Source organism: Phyllostomus hastatus, unplaced genomic scaffold (assembly GCF_019186645.2).
Source record: "Phyllostomus hastatus isolate PE091 unplaced genomic scaffold, TTU_PhHast_1.1 phas_scaffold_182, whole genome shotgun sequence".
Classification (NCBI taxonomy): domain Eukaryota; kingdom Metazoa; phylum Chordata; class Mammalia; order Chiroptera; family Phyllostomidae; genus Phyllostomus; species Phyllostomus hastatus.
The window spans coordinates 941,965-958,984 of NW_025334013.1; the positions used below are offsets into that span (position 1 = coordinate 941,965).

At 66.9% G+C, this 17,020-nt stretch overlaps 1 protein-coding gene across 7 annotated transcripts in view; it reads left to right on the forward strand.

Annotated features, from left to right (window-relative positions):
- The window catches only part of PLCH2 (phospholipase C eta 2), a 52,333-nt gene extending 35,732 nt beyond the window's left edge, over positions 1-16,601 (forward strand). For 2 of the 7 annotated variants that reach the window (XM_045859620.1, XM_045859616.1), the window contains 14 exons: positions 3,610-3,781; positions 4,041-4,148; positions 5,498-5,656; positions 7,986-8,072; positions 8,445-8,527; positions 8,885-8,982; positions 9,091-9,273; positions 9,578-9,685; positions 10,201-10,325; positions 10,406-10,490; positions 10,784-10,930; positions 11,207-11,286; positions 13,298-13,595; positions 14,904-16,601. In XM_045859620.1, the coding sequence (XP_045715576.1) occupies positions 3,610-3,781; positions 4,041-4,148; positions 5,498-5,656; positions 7,986-8,072; positions 8,445-8,527; positions 8,885-8,982; positions 9,091-9,273; positions 9,578-9,685; positions 10,201-10,325; positions 10,406-10,490; positions 10,784-10,930; positions 11,207-11,286; positions 13,298-13,595; positions 14,904-16,120 (2,950 nt within the window). In that variant the 3' untranslated portion in view covers positions 16,121-16,601. Of the gene's footprint in view, positions 1-3,609; positions 3,782-4,040; positions 4,149-5,497; positions 5,657-7,985; positions 8,073-8,444; positions 8,528-8,884; positions 8,983-9,090; positions 9,274-9,577; positions 9,686-10,200; positions 10,326-10,405; positions 10,491-10,783; positions 10,931-11,206; positions 11,287-13,297; positions 13,596-14,718; positions 14,747-14,903 lie in introns of all 7 variants that reach the window. The other 5 variants (XM_045859622.1, XM_045859623.1, XM_045859617.1 and 2 more) reach the window with 5 other exon arrangements.
- Positions 16,602-17,020: the final 419 nt, after the last annotated feature.

The following is a 17,020-nucleotide window of genomic DNA, read 5'->3' on the forward strand; positions in this document are numbered from 1 at the left end:
CTTTTTTATTTTTAAAAAGATTTTATTGATTTATTTTTAATGAACCTTTATATTTATTTATTTTTTAAGATTTTATTTATTTACTTTTCTTTAAAAGATTTTATTAATCAATCTTTTTATTTTAAATTTTATTTATTTATTTTTATTTAAAAGATTGTATTTATTTTTCTTTAAAATACTTTACTTTTTATTAAATAAAAATGTTTTACTTATTTTTTAAAAGATTTTATTTTTTTATTTTTTAAAAATATTTTACTTATTTTTAGAGAAATAGAGGGAGAGAAACATCAGTGTGTGGTTGCCTTTCACCTCTGGCTGCCACTGGGGACCTGGCCCAAAACCCAGGCATGTGCCCTGACCGGGAACCGAACAAGCAACCTGTTGATTCACAGGCTGGTGCTTAATCCACTGAGCCACACCAGCTGGGGCATATTTATTTATTTTTAAAGAGAGGGAAAGAGAGAGAGAAAGAAAGGGAGCGAAGCATCAATGTGTGGTTGTCTCCGTGCGCCCCCTAGTGGGGACCTGGCCCACAAACCAGGCATGCGCCCTGACTGGGAATTGAACTGGCAACCCTTCGGTTTGCAGGTGGCGCTCAATCTGCTGAGCCACATCAGCCAGGGCTATTTATTTTTTAAAATATATTTTGTTGATTATGCTTTTACAGTTGTCCCATTTTTTCTCCCCTTTATTCCCCTCCTCTCTGCACCCTGCCCGCCCATCATTCCCCTACGTTAGTTCATGTCCATGGGTCGTACATACAAGTTCTCTGGCTTCTCCATTTCCTGTACTGTTCTTACCCTCCACTGTCTGTTTTGCACCTGCCATCTATGCTTCTTATTCTCTGTACCTTCTCCCCCTACGCCCTCCCCCTCCCCGCTGATAACCCTCCATGTGGTCTCCATTTCTGTGATTCTGTTCTTATTCTAGTTGTTTGCTTAGTTTGGTGGTTTTCTTTTGTTTTTGTTTTTTTTTTACGATTCAGTTGTTGATAGTTGTAGAGTTTGTTGTCATTTTACTGTTTGTATTTTTATCTTCTTTTTCTTAGATAAGTCCCTTTAACATTTCATATAATAAAGGCTGGGTGATGATGAACTCCTTTAACTTGACCTTATCTGGGGAGCACTGTATCTGCCGCTCCATTCTAAATGATAGCTTTGCTGGATAGAGCAATCTTGGATGTAGGTCCCTGCCTTGCATGACTTGGAATACTTCTTTCCAGCCCCTTCTTGCCTGCAAGATTTCTTTTGAGAAATCAGCTGATAGTCTAATTCTTTTGTAGGTGACTGTCTCCTTTTCTCTTGCTGCTTTTAAGATCCTCTCCTTCTCTTTAATCTTGGGTAATGTAGTTATGATGTGCTTTGGTGTGTGCTTCCTTAGCTCCAACTTCTTTGGGACTCTCTGAGCTTCCTGGACTTCTTGGCAATCTATTTCCTTTGTCAGATTGAGGAAGTTCTCTTTCGTTATTTTTTTTTAAATAAGTTTTCCATTCCTTGGTCTTCCTCTTCTCCTTCTGGCCCCACTATGATTCGGATGTTGGAATGTTTAAAGTTGTCCTGGAGGTTCCTAAGCCTCTCCTTGATTTTTTGAATTCTTATTTCTTCATTCTGTTCTGGTTGAATGTTTATTTCTTCCTTCTGCTTCAAACCATTGATTTGAGTCCTGGTCTCCTTCCCATCACTGTTGGTTCCCTGTACATTTTCCTCTATTTCACTTTGCATAGCCTTCACTTTTTCCTCTATTTTGCTACCATGCTCAACCGTTTCTGTGAGCATCCTGATCACCAGTGTTTTGAACTCTGCATCTGATAGGTTGGCTCTCTCTTCATCGCTTAGTTCTATTTTTGGAGCTTTGATCTGTTCTTTCATTTGGGCCACATGTTTTTGCCTGGGAGCACCTGTTATGTAGTAAGGGGCGGAGCCTCAGGTGTTCCCCAGGGCAGGGCAACCACGTCACTGCATTGTGGTGCTGTGTGTGGGGGAGGGGTCTGAGAGGGAACGGTGCTGCTTTTCCACTCTCTGCTGGCTTTCAGTCACTTCTCCCTCTACCCACAAGCCCTTCTGGTGCTGATTTCTAGGTGGGTGGGTTTGTGTACATTCTAGGACCCTGTGGGTCTCTCCAACAAACTCTTCTGTGAGGCTGGGAGTTTCTCCCGCCAACACAACCCCCACGGGTTTTTACTGCCAGAGATTTAGAGGTTCTATTTCCCCGCCGGAACCCTGGGATGTGCTGTTTGCCTCACTCCCCGGTTGTTCCTCCCGGTTTATCCGCCTGCAAATGTGGGGCCTCCTGGTCCTCCAGCCGCTGCCTTGCCCACCCCGGTCCTCCAGCCGCCACCTTGTCATGTGTCCTCTCCATCTCCGCTGGCCATCTCCGCCCCTCCTGCCGGTCTGGATGAGTGTTTCTTCTTTACCTCCTTGGTTGTCGGACTTCCATGCAGTTCGACTTTCTGGTAGCTCTGGTTATGTTTTGTTTTTAAATTGTTTGTTGTCCTTCTTTTGGTTGTGCAAGGAGGCACAGTGTGTTTACCTATGCCTCCATCTTGGCTGGTAATTCTAAATAAATAAAATCCTTTAAAAAAATCAAACAACTGAAGAACTCACAATGAAAGGGCCACACTTGCCACGCAGGTGACAACACTCCTGCAGATGGTGCACAGAGCCGTCCCCGGGACAGTGTCCGTGGCCTAGGCCAGTGGGGTCACTTTCTCAGTCTCTTGGGCGCAACGCATCTGTTCCACTCCCATCATCTATTTATTTTTGTTTCAAATATTTTTATTTATTTATTTTCAGAGAGGGGAGAAGGGAGGGAGAAAGAGGGAGAGAAACATCCATGTGCGGTTGCCTCTGGCATACTCCCTACAGGGGACCTGGCCCGAAACCCAGGCAGGTGCCCTGACAGGGGATCACACCCTCGACCCTTTGACTCACAGGTCGGCACTCAGTGCGCTGAGCCACACCAGCCAGCGCCCCCGTCATTGATAAGCCATGGCCTGGGACTTGCTCAAATGTTTCCTTTTGTTTCCCCGGAGTTCCCAGTCGCCTTTGCTTTTTCTCGGGGCAGAAATGAATGCTTGCTTTACTAGGGCCTCCTGGCTCCTCCCACCTGCTCTGCTGCTCATCAAAGCTGTTGAGGGTCCCCCTCCTGGAGTGGCTGGCAGCCCCATCTGTCCTGGGCCCCTGGTGGAGACCCGGTCTTTTTTAAAAAAAATATTTTATTTATTTATTTGTAGAGAAAGGGGAAGGAAAAGAGAGAGGGAGAGAAACATCAATGTGTGGTTGTCTCGCATAACCCCTACTGGGTACCTAGCCCACAACCCAGGCACGTGTCCTGACTGGGAATCGAACCTGCAACCCTTTGGTTTGCAAGCCTGTGCTCAATCCGCTGAGCTACACCAGCCAGGGCTGATCAGTTGCTTCTTAAACAAGCCCTGACAGGGGACCGAACCTGCTACCCAGGCCTGTGCCCTGGCCAGGGACGGAACCAGCGACTTTTCACTTGGCAGGAGGGTGCCCCTGAGTCCCATTGGTCAGGGGGGAGACCCCCTTCTTGTCCAGTGGTGTGGGCCTGCCCTGGCCTCACCTGCCCCTCCCCCGTGGGGGGCCGCAGGTACCCCGTGGTCCTGTCCCTGGAGAACCACTGCAGCGTCGCCCAGCAGAAGAAGATGGCCCAGTATCTGACCGACATCCTTGGGGACAAGCTGGACCTGTCGTCAGTGAGCGGCGAGGACGCCACCATGCTGCCGTCTCCGCAGATGCTCAGGGGCAAGATCCTGGTGAAGGTGGGCCCTCGCCCGCCGCCCTGCCCCGGGGCCGGCGTCCGTGCCGTCCCGGCCCGTCTGCCCTCGCCTCCATCTCTCCATGGTGGCCCCGTGGCCTGCGGACCTCTGCATGTCACCGAGACATGTCCCTCCCACGCTGCTGCCCCGGGGTGCCCTCTGCCCTCTGCCCTCGAGCAGGCTGAAGGTCTTCCGTCTGTGGCAGAACCAGCCCCCCCAGCACTGCCCGGGGGGCCCCTCCCACTGTCCCCTCCTCCCCCAGGGCAAGAAGCTCCCCGCCAGCATCAGCGAGGACGCGGAGGAGGGCGAGGTGTCGGACGAGGACAGTGCGGACGAGATCGACGAGGACTGCAAGATCCTCAACGGAGATGTGCGTGCGGGCAGCGGGGGGTGGCGGGGGGCGGGCAGGGGCGGCCAGGAGAGAGGGGCTCCGCAGAGGCCCAGGGGAGTGTGCTAGCCCCCAGGCTGCTGGGCACACGTGCGGCCGGGGGCCACCGGGGGCCCCTCCACACAGGACACGCACCCCATGTTCCCGGCTGGCCCGTGACCCTCGGGTGCCGCTGGGTGCACGCCTGCTGCCGGCCTGTTTTGGTGCCTTTATCTGAGCCGATTCTTGGGGTGCTGCTTGCTCAGCGTGCCCAGTCCTGTGGCGGCCCTCAGCAAGTGGGGGCCCCGTGCGGGACCCCGGCCCCCACACCACTCCCACCCGCACCTGCACCTGCCCAGGCTCTCACCGGGACACCCACTTCCTGGCCTCTCTCCGGGCCGCCCCCAGCTCCCGCCCTGGGTGCCCAGTGGTCCTGCTCCACCATCCCCCCAGCCTAGCTCCTGCCCCGCCTCCAGGCAGCACCCAAAGTCCAGGCGGTCACCCCTACAGAGCGCCGGCCCCTCTCCCTTGCAGCTTCGCCACTGGGCTCCTGGCAGCTCGGGGGCTGGGGGCCGCCCTGGGGCTGCGGAGTCAGTGGGTCGGAGGCCTGAGATGAGCACCTGCGGTGCCCTGGGCCCTGCTCCGGGGCCTGCTTCCAGGCGGGGAGGCGCTGTTCCTCCCCCAGGGGCATGCGGGAGGGGGGGTAGATAATTGTGCAGGAGCTGCCTGGCCTTGCCGGTAATTGTCTCAGAAAGCCCTGAGGCTGTGGACTTCTTCCTGCTTTGGGCCAGCCTGGGCCCGGCCCGAGGGGAGGGTGAATCCCGCTCTGTGAGGCCAGCCCCGGCACCCACTCCAGAGGCCCCGGGCCCAAGGCCTGCCCTGGAGGGTCCAAGTTCACCAGGGCCACCCTGGGGGCTGCCTCGGGCAGGGAGTCTATCTGTCCCCATCCCCTCCCGTCTCCGTGGGATGACCCGTGGGTCCCAGATCTGGAGCTGCTGAGCCAGCCGCTGACCTCTGCACTGGCCGTGTGCACTGACCTCCCTGAGGCCCAGTGAGCCGTGGGCCAGGTCCCCGTGGGCAGCACCGGGCAGCGGGAAGAGGCAGCATTAGAACCAGACGGACCCCGGTTCAGGCCGGCTCCGCACTGCCTGCAGCCCTGGGGCACCTCTCGGCCCTCTGTTTGCCCTGGAGTGGGCGGGTGGCTGTGAGGACCCACCCCGCCCGGGTGCCCCCTGGGGCCTGACTGGCCCAGCCCCCGGCAGGCCCCCGCAGTTCCACCCGAGCCCCGGGGCTCCGTCAGGGCAGCTGCCCGCGGGGGGAGACTGATGCCAGGCGCGGCCCGGCTGTCACAGGCCTCCTCGAACCGGAAGCGAGTGGAAAACATCGCCAAGAGGAAGCTGGATTCCCTGATCAAGGAGTCAAAGATTCGAGACCACGAGGACCCCAGCGACTTCTCCGTGTCCGCGCTGCCGCCACCCGGGAGGCCTGGGCCCAAGGCAGAGCGCCGAGGGGTGAGCACCGGCAGAGGGCTCGCGGCGTGCGGTCTGTGTGCACCCACACACACCACTCGTGCACTGACATGTGTACATGCGTGCGTGCATGGACCTGCACACACCCACCCACACCCGCTTGTACACATGTACATGCGAGCCCACGCACGCACCTCTGCACACCTGCACACAAACCTGCGTGCACATGCACACGTGTGTGTGCACACACACCTGCACTCGTGCACACGACGGTGCTCACGCCCACACGCAAACCTGTGCACACACTCAGCTGCCTGGCCCCGCAGCCTTCACCGTGTCCCGTGGGACGGTGCGGTGGCGGTGCGCCCGGTTCCTGTGGCTGCTCCGGTGTGGCCGGCCACCGAGGCCTGTCCCCTGGGGCCTGGGGCCCCCCCGCTGCCACCAGCAGCTCCTGCCAGAGGCGGGCCTTCTCACTGACGGGTCTCCACAGCGTCGGGGAGGGGCACCCAGGACCTCAGGGCCCAGCCGGTCCTGGGGGCGGCCCAGACTCCCCTGCAGCCTGGTGGGAAAGTGCCCCTGAGCGCCGGGAAGGGCCCCGTGGACGCAACGGGAGCGGGGCTGTCACGACGGGCCAGAGGAGCGGTGCTGGGCGGGGGCAGGGTCCCTCCCAAGCGGGGCGGTGAGCCTGGAGGGACAAGCCTGTCCGCCAAGTGGCGGGAGCAGCAGCGGGCCCCTCGGGCACTGTGACAGGCGGGACAGCTGGCCCCACCGCGGCTCGCTGAGTGCCCTGCGCAGGTGGCTCCCGCGGGTCCCCGCTGACAGTGGTCATTCACTTCCAGTCTCAGAGACGTCCTGGCAGGGGCAGCACAGAGCGCCTGAGGCTCCAGCGGGCGGTCAGGGCGCCTGCCAGGCAGAGTCCACTGAAGTCCCCGGCTTTTCCTGAGCCAGGCAGCCCGGGGACGCCCCCGCGGGCACGCAGGAGGGCAGCCTGGCCTTGGGCTGTGTGCCCGAGCAGCCTTGGGGGCAGGAGCTCTCTCGGGGAGTTCTTCCTGGAGGGGGAGAGCTTCCTGGAGGGGGAGAGGGGAAGCCCAGGAAGAGCTGGGGGGGCTTCCATCCCCCCCCCCCCACAGCAGTGGCTGTCTCCTGCCGGCTGATGTGGTGCAGCTGCCCAGCAATCTGAGGGGGCTGGGGCAGGGGTTGGGGACCACCGGAACCAGTGGGATCATGGTCATGCCTTGCTGTGCTTGTCTGTCCTGTGCGCTGCTGGGGGGCCCGAGACCCGGGACCCCACCCCGTGGATCCCGGGGACGGTGCCCGTGGGAGAGGGCAGGGCCTGTGGGAGAGGGCAGGTGCGTGGGGTATAGCAGGTTGTCCCCTGGAGGGGCAGGAGCAGGTGGATGACGACGGGACCCTCACCTTGGGTGCCAGGCACACCTGTGGGTGCTGGCCCTGCCCACACCCCGCCCTCCAGCCCCCAGTGCCCAGCGTGTCCAGGACGGGGCACTCTTGGGCAGGAGAGGCCTGGCCTGCCGGCGGGCTGCGCTCCCTCCCAGTGTGGGCGCCGCCCACCCGCCGTGCTCTCCCCGAGCACCAGCCATGTCCCGGGGCTGAAGGGCCGGTGCAGGTCCTCCGCTGCCCACAGCCCTGCTGCCGGCCGCTGCCCCCCTGGGGGTCGGTGCCGCCCCCACCAGGCTTGGGGCACATGGGGGGTCCGGGGTGACAGTGGACCCCGGCTGCAGCCACTTCTCCGGGACGCTGACCAGCGCGAGCCTCTCTTCGCATTTGTGCGGTTTCCAGCCACGTTCAAAGAGCCGCGACATTGGGAGGGGCCCGGGGTGTGGGGTGGGGTGGCTGCAGTGGGCTCCACGCGAGTAACCGAGCTTCCACGTTGACGGGGCCTGGAGCGTACGTTCCGCGAACCGGAAGCTCGGGGTGCCCCGCCGCGGCCCGAGGTGAACAGGGCGGGGCCGGCGGCTGCGGGGAGGCGGAGCCCTCCTCCCGGTAACAGCCTGGCCTGCAGGGGGCAGCACCGGGGAGAGCGAGCCCCGCCCGCCTTGCAGGGCTGTCCCCGACGGGCAGATGCACGGAGCCCTCGGTCCCGGCTGCGCCCACCGTCAGGACTGGGGTCCCAGCAAGTGTAGGACAGCTGAGCGGGCGCCTCACGGGGGCCCCCCTGCCCTTCTCTGGGGACGCCGCCTCCCACGGCGCCTGGGGTGGCAGCCAGCTCACCCGGGGCCCCTCCTCCGGCCCCGCCCCAGGTCCCTCTTCCAGAAAGCCCCCCCCACCCCGGGCCACCTGGCGGGCCACCCGCCCCCACCTGCCGGGTCTGATGCTGCACTTACCCGGTCCCTCTGTCTGTCCCCCCTCCCAGGCTGAGGAGGGCCTGGAGTCCGGCGAGGACGCTGCAGCCAGCAGACGGAACGGCCGGCTTCTTGTGAGCGGCTTCTCCAAGCGCAAGGTCTGGGGGGCTCCTGGGCCAGGGTCCCCCCCGCACCCACGTGCCCAGCTGTCCCTGTGCCGGCCAGAGGGGCCTTCCAGCCCCCAGCGCCCCGGCCCACCTCCCGGGATCCCCCTCTGAGTTCCTGGCTGCCCGGCGGCTGCAGGCGTGGGGTCCGAGCCCCAGTTGCTGTCCCCTGACCCACACTGGCCAATGTCCCGAGCTCCGGTCACCCGGGGCCCCAGCAGAGGAGGGCTCTGCAGAGGACAGGCAGGCCCGCCGGGCCGTGTGGGTGCCGGCGCCCCAGACGACCCCCTGCACCCCCCCCCGCCCCGCCCCAGGCCCTGCTGATGGCCGGGCCCCCGGCCCTGACTCTGCCCTCCCTGCACGCAGAAGAAGGGCGGCAAGCTGAAGAAGGCGGCCAGCGTGGACGAGGTGGACGAGGAGCTGGACTCGCAGAGCAGCCAGAGCCGAGGGTCAGGGCTGCCCCTCCCCCCGAACCCCAGCCCCTGGAGTAGACGCAGGGGCGAGTGCTGAGGCCGCCGCCCGGCCGCAGCCGAAGGCAGACGCGGGCTCGGGGGCTGCTTCCCGGAGCCGGTGGGCGCGGTGCTGCCCCTCCCCGCGGCGTGTCCTCTCCGCGTGTCCACCGAGCGTCCACCACTCGTCCGGGCACCTGGAACGTGGGGCCCAGCGGATGCTTGATGGGCGTTCCGTGTGAACCAATGGAGTTGGCCGAACCTGGAGCCCGCCTCTGGGACCGGGGTGCCCAGGCTGGCCTGAGTCGGGAGGGGTGCGGACCCGGGGTCCTGACCCCCACGCCGCCCTCCCCGCAGGGCCGCCCGGCAGAAGAAGACCATGCAGCTGTCACGGGCCCTGTCGGACCTGGTGAAGTACACGAAGTCCGTGGGCACCCACGACGTGGACACGGAGGGTGAGGGGCGGGCGACCTGGGCTCTGGGGGGCCCCGGGCAGGGCGGGGCCGCGGGGAGGGCGGGGCCGCAGAGCCCCGCGCCCCTGACGCCGCCGGCCGCGCCCACAGTGGCGTCCAGCTGGCAGGTGTCCTCCTTCAGCGAGACGAAGGCGCAGCAGATCCTGCAGCAGAAGCCGGAGCAGTACCTGCGCTTCAACCAGCGCCAGCTGTCCCGCATCTACCCGTCCTCCTTCCGCGTGGACTCCAGCAACTACGACCCGCAGCCCTTCTGGAACGCGGGCTGCCAGATGGGTGGGTGGGCGGGTGGCGCCGGGGCGGCGGGGGCTGCGGGCCTCGCCCCGCCCTGCTCGCTTCTCCCCGAGGCTTTGGGCCCGCCCGCATCCTGCCAGCTCGCCAGACCAGCGCGGGGGTGGGTCCTTAGTCCTGGGGTGCCTGAGGGCGGCTTCTGCCTGGACGCTGGGCCCTGGCTGTGCGCGGCTGTGAGCCCTGGGGCCCCTGCTCAGGGGGGCGACGGCGGGGCTCCTGGGCAGAGGGGCGGGGCTGGCGGGAGGGCGTGGCCGGGCGCTGACCGGCTGCTGCGCGCTGTTGCCGGCAGTGGCCCTGAACTACCAGTCGGAGGGGCGGATGCTGCAGCTGAACCGGGCCAAGTTCAGTGCCAACGGCAGCTGCGGCTATGTGCTGAAGCCCCAGTGCATGTGCCAGGGTGAGGCCTGGGGGCCCGGGGCTGCCGCAGGCGGCAGAGGGTCAGGCTGAGACCTGAGGGGCTGAGTTGGGGAGCCCCACCCTGGCCCTGGCCGGGTCTGGGAGGGGCCTTCGTAGGAGCCTCCTCCCTGCTCCGGGGACTGTGTACTGGGAATACCTGGACTTCCCCCCCCCCCGCCCCCAGGGGCCCCACTCCGCCCACACCCTTGGCTTCTCTGTGCGCTCTCCTGCCCGAGGTGTCAGCCCCCCGAGCCCCAGCTCCCTGTCACCGGGGAGCCCTCACCTGTCCCCTGCTCCCAGTCCCCCGCCCACCTTGTTCCCAGTCACCAGCCCACCCAGAGGGGACGAGCTGTGCCCGGTCACAGGGTCGCACAGAGGTGACCAGCGTTTGGGTCCCAGTGCCCACGCTGGAGAGGATCTCCCCTTTCCCTGGGGCTGGGACTCACGTCCAGTGGGGGGTGAAGGGGGGCATGGCCACGTTGGTGGGGAGATCCAGCCTCGGGCCCCACCCCCCAGGCGTCTTCAACCCCAACTCGGAAGACCCCCTGCCCGGGCAGCTCAAGAAGCAGCTGGTGCTGCGGATCATCAGCGGGCAGCAGCTGCCCAAGCCGCGGGACTCCGTGCTGGGGGACCGGGGGGAGGTAGGCGGGCCGCCCGGGCACGGTCGGACAGGAGGGGGCCCAGCACCGGCGGCCCGGGCCTCACGCCGGCCTCTGCGCAGATCATCGACCCCTACGTGGAGGTGGAGGTCATCGGCCTCCCCGTGGACTGCAGCAAGGAGCAGACCCGCGTGGTGGACGACAACGGTGAGGGCCAGCCCACGGGCACCCCGTGCCTGCCTGTCCCAGACTGGCTGTGCTGCCACGCTGGCAGCGCTGGTCTGAGTGGGCACAGAAGGGGACCCGGGCCGCCTCCTGTGACCCCAGTAACCGTCCAGGCTGAGCCCTTGGCTGGACGCCCAGTGACGGTCCCCTAGAACCTGGGATTGCTCCCCACAGCCAGCCGGCCAGCCTGGGAGGAGGGTGTGGGCCCAGCGGGCCTGCAGGCGGCAGCTGGGGCGGGGGTCTCAGCCCCCCACCCCTCACCCCGAGTCCTGCAGGCTTCAACCCCGTGTGGGAGGAGACCCTGGTGTTCGTGGTGCACATGCCCGAGATCGCGCTGGTGCGCTTCCTCGTCTGGGACCACGACCCTATCGGGCGCGACTTCATCGGCCAGAGGACGCTGGCCTTCAGCAGCATGATGCCAGGTGGGGGGCCGGCAGGGTGGGGAGGGCTGAGTCCTGGCCCTGGGCCAGCTGCGGGGGAGCCAAGGAGGCCGGCACGCTGTGGACAGGGAGGGGGCACAGGCAGGGGAGATGCCCCCCAGCCCTGGGAAGAGGGAGGGGTCCCTGTAGGTCAGAGCATCACTGGCAGGCTTCCTGGAGGAGGGGGTGCCCAGGACTCGGCTCACGGGCTGCGTGCAGAACGCAGGGCCTCGGAGCGGAGGGGGCGGGCGGGCTGAGCCGTGGCTCCGGCCCTTGCAGGCTACCGGCACGTGTACCTGGAGGGAATGGAGGAGGCCTCCATCTTCGTCCACGTGGCCATCAGTGACGTCAGCGGTAAGGTGCGTGCCCCTGCGGCCGCCGGCACCAGCCCAGCCGTGGCCGGGGCCTGGTGGCGCCTCGCCAGCCCGGCTGCTCCACCTGGGCGGGGCACCGGGCGTGGGCATCCGGGCCCTTCCTGAGCGCCCCCGGCCACCCGCCCGCCCGTCTCCCGAGCCTCCCCTCTGCATCCCAGTGTGCCCGGCCCTCCATCCTCCTGGGCCGGGCCCTGCCCGCCGTGCCGCACGGCCCCTGCCCCGCTCCCCGGCACGTGCGCCCCCGCCCCGGCACGGGTCTCGTGGCCGTCTCCCAGGCGGCAGAGCCCGGGGGCCCCTGGTCCCGTGTCAGGGCCCAGGCAGGCCCGCATGGGGTCCCCTGGGGGTCCTGCCACTAACCGTCTCTCTCCTGCCACACCCCGCGTTCCGCGGGCCGAGCCGCCAGCGGGACTGGGCTCCGCAGGCCCCCCAGCTCTCCGTCGTCTGTCGTCTGTCGTCCGTCCGTCTGTCCTTCTGTCTGTCGTGCGTCTGCCGGTCTCCACGGGCTCCGCGCCCCGCTGCCCGTGCCTCACGGCCTCCGCCCTGTCTCTCTGGTCTTGCAGTGGGCTCCCCGTGTCCCCAGTGCACCTTTAGAAGCACCGCCCCCCGGGGAGCGCGCAGGTACCCGGCGCGGGGCCGCGCAGCCTGCCGCCCCTCCCGCATGCTCAGGCCCGCCACCAGCACCCGTGGCTCCCGGCCACCTCCTGGGGACTGTCAGCTCCTGGGACGCGGATCAGGGTGTGGTTCCGGGGGTTCCGGGGCCCTCGGGCCATCGTCCGCCACGGAGCATTTAGGAAGCAGGTCCAGGACTCCGGCCAGGCCTCCTGTGCGCACCCCCTGCCTGCCCCCGTGTCCGGGGTCTCGTGGCAAGCTCTCCCGGCACCCCGCACCCCTCCCTCCCCTCTCTGCGCCCTCGTGTGTCCCGACTCTGTCAGTGTCCTCGATGCCCAGCGCCAGGTGGGGCGGTCCCAGGGGTCAGGAGCTTGGAGCTTGAATCCTGGACCTTCTTCTAAATGACTTTCCAGCCAACGTCCACCCAGTTGCTCTGCATGTGGGGCCTTGAATCCGGAAGCGGATTCAAGTGCTGGCCACGTCAGTGCCTCTGCCCAGAAGTGCCCCCAGGTCACCGGGGAGCAGTGGCTGCAGTTGGGTCTCTGCATGCAAGGACCCTGCCGGCCTCTGCACACTCAGGACACAGCTGCCGGCCTCTCTGGCCCTTCCCAGCTGGTCCCCGGGACCCCCAGCCGCCCTGCTCAGGGAGGCCGCCAGGGGAGGCCTGGTGGGGGCCTCCGGGGCCCGGCTGTCCAGGAAGACCCAGGGACAGTAGCCTTTCAGGGGGCACCAAGTCAGCGCGAGCCCTTGAGGCCACACGCGCAGAGAGCAGGGTGAGGCTGGGGAAGACTGCCTGGCGGGAGCCCAGGAAGACTTCCTGGAAGAGTCGGCACCTCCAGGGCAGTGGGCCGGGCAGGGGCATGGAGAGCAGACCGCCAGCCTGCACCTGGCTGTGCTTGCCTCCTCGGCCTGCAGCGCCGGGGGCGGGGCCGACGTGACTGGGCGGGGCCTGCCCCTGGCTGGTTCTCAGTCCATCCTCTCTCCACATCAGCACTGCCCTGCGGGCCCCACCGGCCGCAGCCCGGGGCCTCGGGACCTGAGACAGGTGCACGGTGGTGGCACAGGGTCTGGTTCGGAGGTCTCTGCTCGGGAGAACCCTGGGGGTCCCGTCTGCCTTAAGACCTGCAGACCCTCCTGGCACCTGCTCACGGCACCGGGTGCAGACAGGTGCTCCCCTGGGCCGTGCTGAGGCCACGGCAGCACCGTCAAAGGTGGAGGCGCTGCTCCCTGCACACCGCCCAGCGCCGTGCCTCACCTAGCCGCCGGGGCTGCTGCAGGCTCCGCTGGCCCCACCCCACCCCACCCCGCCTGCCAGAGTGCGGCTGGGCCAGGCCGGAGCCAGCCCCCGGCGCCCGGCCGCCAGCTATGTGGGCTCTTTCTCTTGCAGGTCAAGCAGGCCCTGGGCCTAAAAGGCCTTTTCCTCCGAGGCCCAAAGCCCGGCTCCCTGGACAGTCCTGCTGCTGGGCGGTCCCCGGCCCGGCCCTCTGTTAGCCAGAGGCTCCTGCGGCGCACCGCCAGCGCCCCGACCAAGAGCCAGAAGCCAGGCCGCAAGGCCTTTCCGGAGCTGGTCCTGGGCTCCCAGGACGCGGGCTCCGAGGGGGAGGCCCTGGACACGGCACCCCCCAGCCCCGGCCCGGCTCTGGAGGCCCTGGCCCGGGAGGAGCCGGGAGGCCGCAGCCCCCGAGGTAAGGCCCCGGCACCGAGGAGCCCAGGGCAGGGGCGGCCCCTGCGTGCCCCCGAGGGCCCCGGGCCCGCCGGGGTGGCCGCCTCCTGCATGAAGTGCGTGGTGGGCTCCTGCACCGGCGAGGAGGCCGAGGGCCTGCGGAGGGGGCAGCCGCCCAGCCCGGGGCCCGCGGGCGAGCGTGTGGCCATCAGCCAGCAGCCCCGTGCCCGGGCGGACTCTCTGGGGGCCCCCCACACGGCCCCGGGCAGGAGCAGCAGAGGGGCCCCCGAGGGTCCGTGGGGCGGCCCCGCTGCCTCCCCCCACCCCGGCAGCCCCCCCGGCAGCCCCGAGGCGGCGCCCCGCAGGCCCGAGGGCGCCCGCAGACAGGCCGGGGCCCTGCAGAGAGAGATGAACGCCTTGTTCGTTCAAAAGCTGGAGGAGATTAGGAGTAAATCCCCCATGTTCTCCACCGGTAAGATCCGGGGCGCCTCCCGCCTCGCGCCTCCCGCGGCGTCCCCAGCCCCGCGGCATGGCCTGGCCGGTGTCCCCGCTTCCGCGTCCGGACCGCCGCGTCGTGTGCTCTGCACCTGCATTTTCCTTTGCTCCGTCGGCTTGCCCTGTGGGCCCCCGGTCCCCAGCCCCCGCCCGACCCAGGCTGACCCCAGGGCCCCGTGTCCTTGGAGGGCCCCCTCCATCCCCGAGGGGCCGAAGCCCCCTTCACCCCTGAGCGCCCGCCCCCAGCGGGGCTGAAGCGAGGCTGTGCTCCCGGAGGCCCGCAGGCCGGACTGAGGCTGCTGGAGACCCGGGCCCCGCCGGCCCTCCACCCCCAGCCTTTCTGGGACCCAGGGAGGTGCCCAGCCCCACCCGGGCCTCCCTCAGGGCCCGGCTGCAGGGGTCCTGCGCCCTGCCCCTGCCCCAAGGCCCTCTGGGACGTTGGCCCCGATGCCCGCAGACCCCAGGCCTTCAGCTGGCGACAGCACTTTGTCATGGGGGTGGGGTGGGGCCCAGGCAGCGGGCGGGGGGAGAAGCTGAGCCAGCCCGCTCCCCTTCCTGCACCGCACCCCTGCTGTCCGCCTCCCCACCGGCCAGCACCACCCCCCGCTGACCGGCCTGCTCTCCTTTCTGTCCCCACGCTGCCTCCGTAGCTAGGAACTGAGGGCAGCCGAGCGCCAGGTAACGGGCCGTCCCCGTGTGCGCCCCTGCAGCCCCGCACCGGGGGCCGGCCGCAGTGCAGTGGAGGGCAGGGCTCGGGGCCTCTGGGGCCCGGGAGGGCGGTCTGCGGGCACGGCTGCGGGACCCGCCCTGACGCCCCCTCTCCCTCCCTCCCCAGCAGACGCCCGCTCCTTCTCCGCCCAGAGGGCGGCCTCCTCCCTGGAGACCATCGCCGAGGAGCTGGTCCCGGGCCCCGGCCCCCCGCCTCTGCGGGCCGCCCCGCCCAGCCCCCACATGGGCGGGCCCCGGGGCTCCACAGGACCCGGAGCCAAAGCCCAGAGCCCCCCGAGGCCGGGAGGCCGAGGGGAGGACACAGAGCCGGCACTCGAGAGCGGGCGGCTGGCACGGAACGGCGGGGGCCCTGACGGGGCGAGCGAGGGGGCCCCCGGCAGCCGGACGGACAGCAGGGCCCCACCCCGGCTCCTGGGCCACCGGCCCTTGGTCCGCAGGGTCAGCAGTGAGGGGCAGGCGCCCTCGGAGCCCCTGAGGGGTCGGAGGCCGCTGGCTGGGCCCTCCCCCGCCGTGCGCTCCGACGCCACGAGCGGGGACCAGCTGTGGCAGCGGCTGGAGCCAGGCGGCCACAGTGATGGGGTGTCGTCGTCCTCCAGCCTGTCCTCCAGTGACACCATCGTCGACCTCCCACTGCCCCCGGGCCTGGGCCCGGGCCGAGACGCCCTGGCGGGGGCCCCGGCCACACGCCGGCCCTTGCGGCCCCGCTCGGCCGCGCCTGGGGGCCTGGACTTCCTCTCTGTGACCAAGAGCAAATCCAACCCCAACCTCTGGGCTGCAGGCCAGTTCCCTGCAGCCCCCGGCGAGCTCCGGCCACGACCCTCGGCCCCCCGGCCGCCCTGGGGCCGCCTCCCCCTGGCAGGCCTCAGGGACTGCCCCGCGTCTGCCAAGTCCAAGAGCCTGGGGGACCTGACCGCCGACGACTTTGTCCCCCGAGAGGGGGGTCTGGGCAGAAGCCCGGGCCGCGGCCTGGGCCCGGCTGGGGAGGGGCCGGGGGCTCAGGGCCCGCGGCGGGACACCCTGACGGAGCAGCTGCGCTGGCTCACGGGGTTCCAGCAGGCGGGAGACATCACGTCGCCCACCAGCCTGGGCCCCGCCGGGGACGGGCCGGCCGGCGGCCCCGGCTTCCAGCGGCGCTCCTCTCGCAGCCAGAGCCGGGTGCGCGCCATCGCCAGCCGCGCCCGCCGGGCCCAGGAGCGGCAGCAGCGGCTGCTGAGCCCCGAGGAGGAGCGGGGGGCCCCCGAGGGCGCCTGCTCCTTGGGCCACGAGGGTTTCGGGGACCCGCTGGTGCCCAGGAGTGCCACGGGCCTCCCGCTCAGACTCTGACCCAGCCCTCGAGGGGGGTTGGCCGCTCTCCCCACACCCAGGGCCCGTGGCAGGGCCCAGGGCCGCGTGCCCCTTGGAGGCCCGCCCACCCCTCCTCCGGGGGAGGAAGGAGGCCCACCCCGGGCCACGTTTCACAGCGTTTTAAACTATATGCATAGAGAGAGACCTCCATTTTTAGAGAGAGAGCTTGTACAACGATAAAACGGTGCCGAGTCCGTCCCCACGCGCCCCCGGTGTGTGGCTGCACGGGTGCGTGGGAGTGCGCCTGCCCAACCTGGCCGGAGCGCTCTGAGCCGCCCCAGCTGTTCCGGCTTGTTCCGCACGAACCCTGCTCTGCACGGACATTTCAGAGACTTTGTGAATTCCTGCCCTGGCTGGGGTGGCTCAGTGGACTGAGTGCTGGCCCAGGAACCAACGGGTTGCAAGTTCGATTCCCGGTCAGGGCACAAGACTGGGTTGAAGGCCAGGTCCCCAGTAGGGGGCGTGCGAGAGGCAACCACATGTTGATGTTTCTCTCCCTCTCTTCTTCCATCCCTCCCCCCTCCCTAAAAATAAATAAAATAATAAAAAAAAACAACAAATTCCTGAACACGACTCCAATAAAGGTGTCCGCACTTGCTCCGTGGGGCTGACTGCCTGCCCACGGCCCCCTGGCCCAGCACTGGGCGCTCCTGGGCCTGCCGGGGCCAGAGGGAAGGGGACCTCTGCTCTGGGGGGGCTCGGGTGGTCCGGCTCCCTGGGGTCGGCCCCCAGCCCAGCCCCTGCCCCACACCTTGGTCCCGGGCAGGGTCACCTCCGCCCCAGCACCCCCACTGCTTCCGCCCTGTCTCCACGCCGCTGGCTCCGGGGCTGCCCCTTCCCTGGAGAAGCCAGGGTGCCGGCGGGGCCACGGGTGGGGGG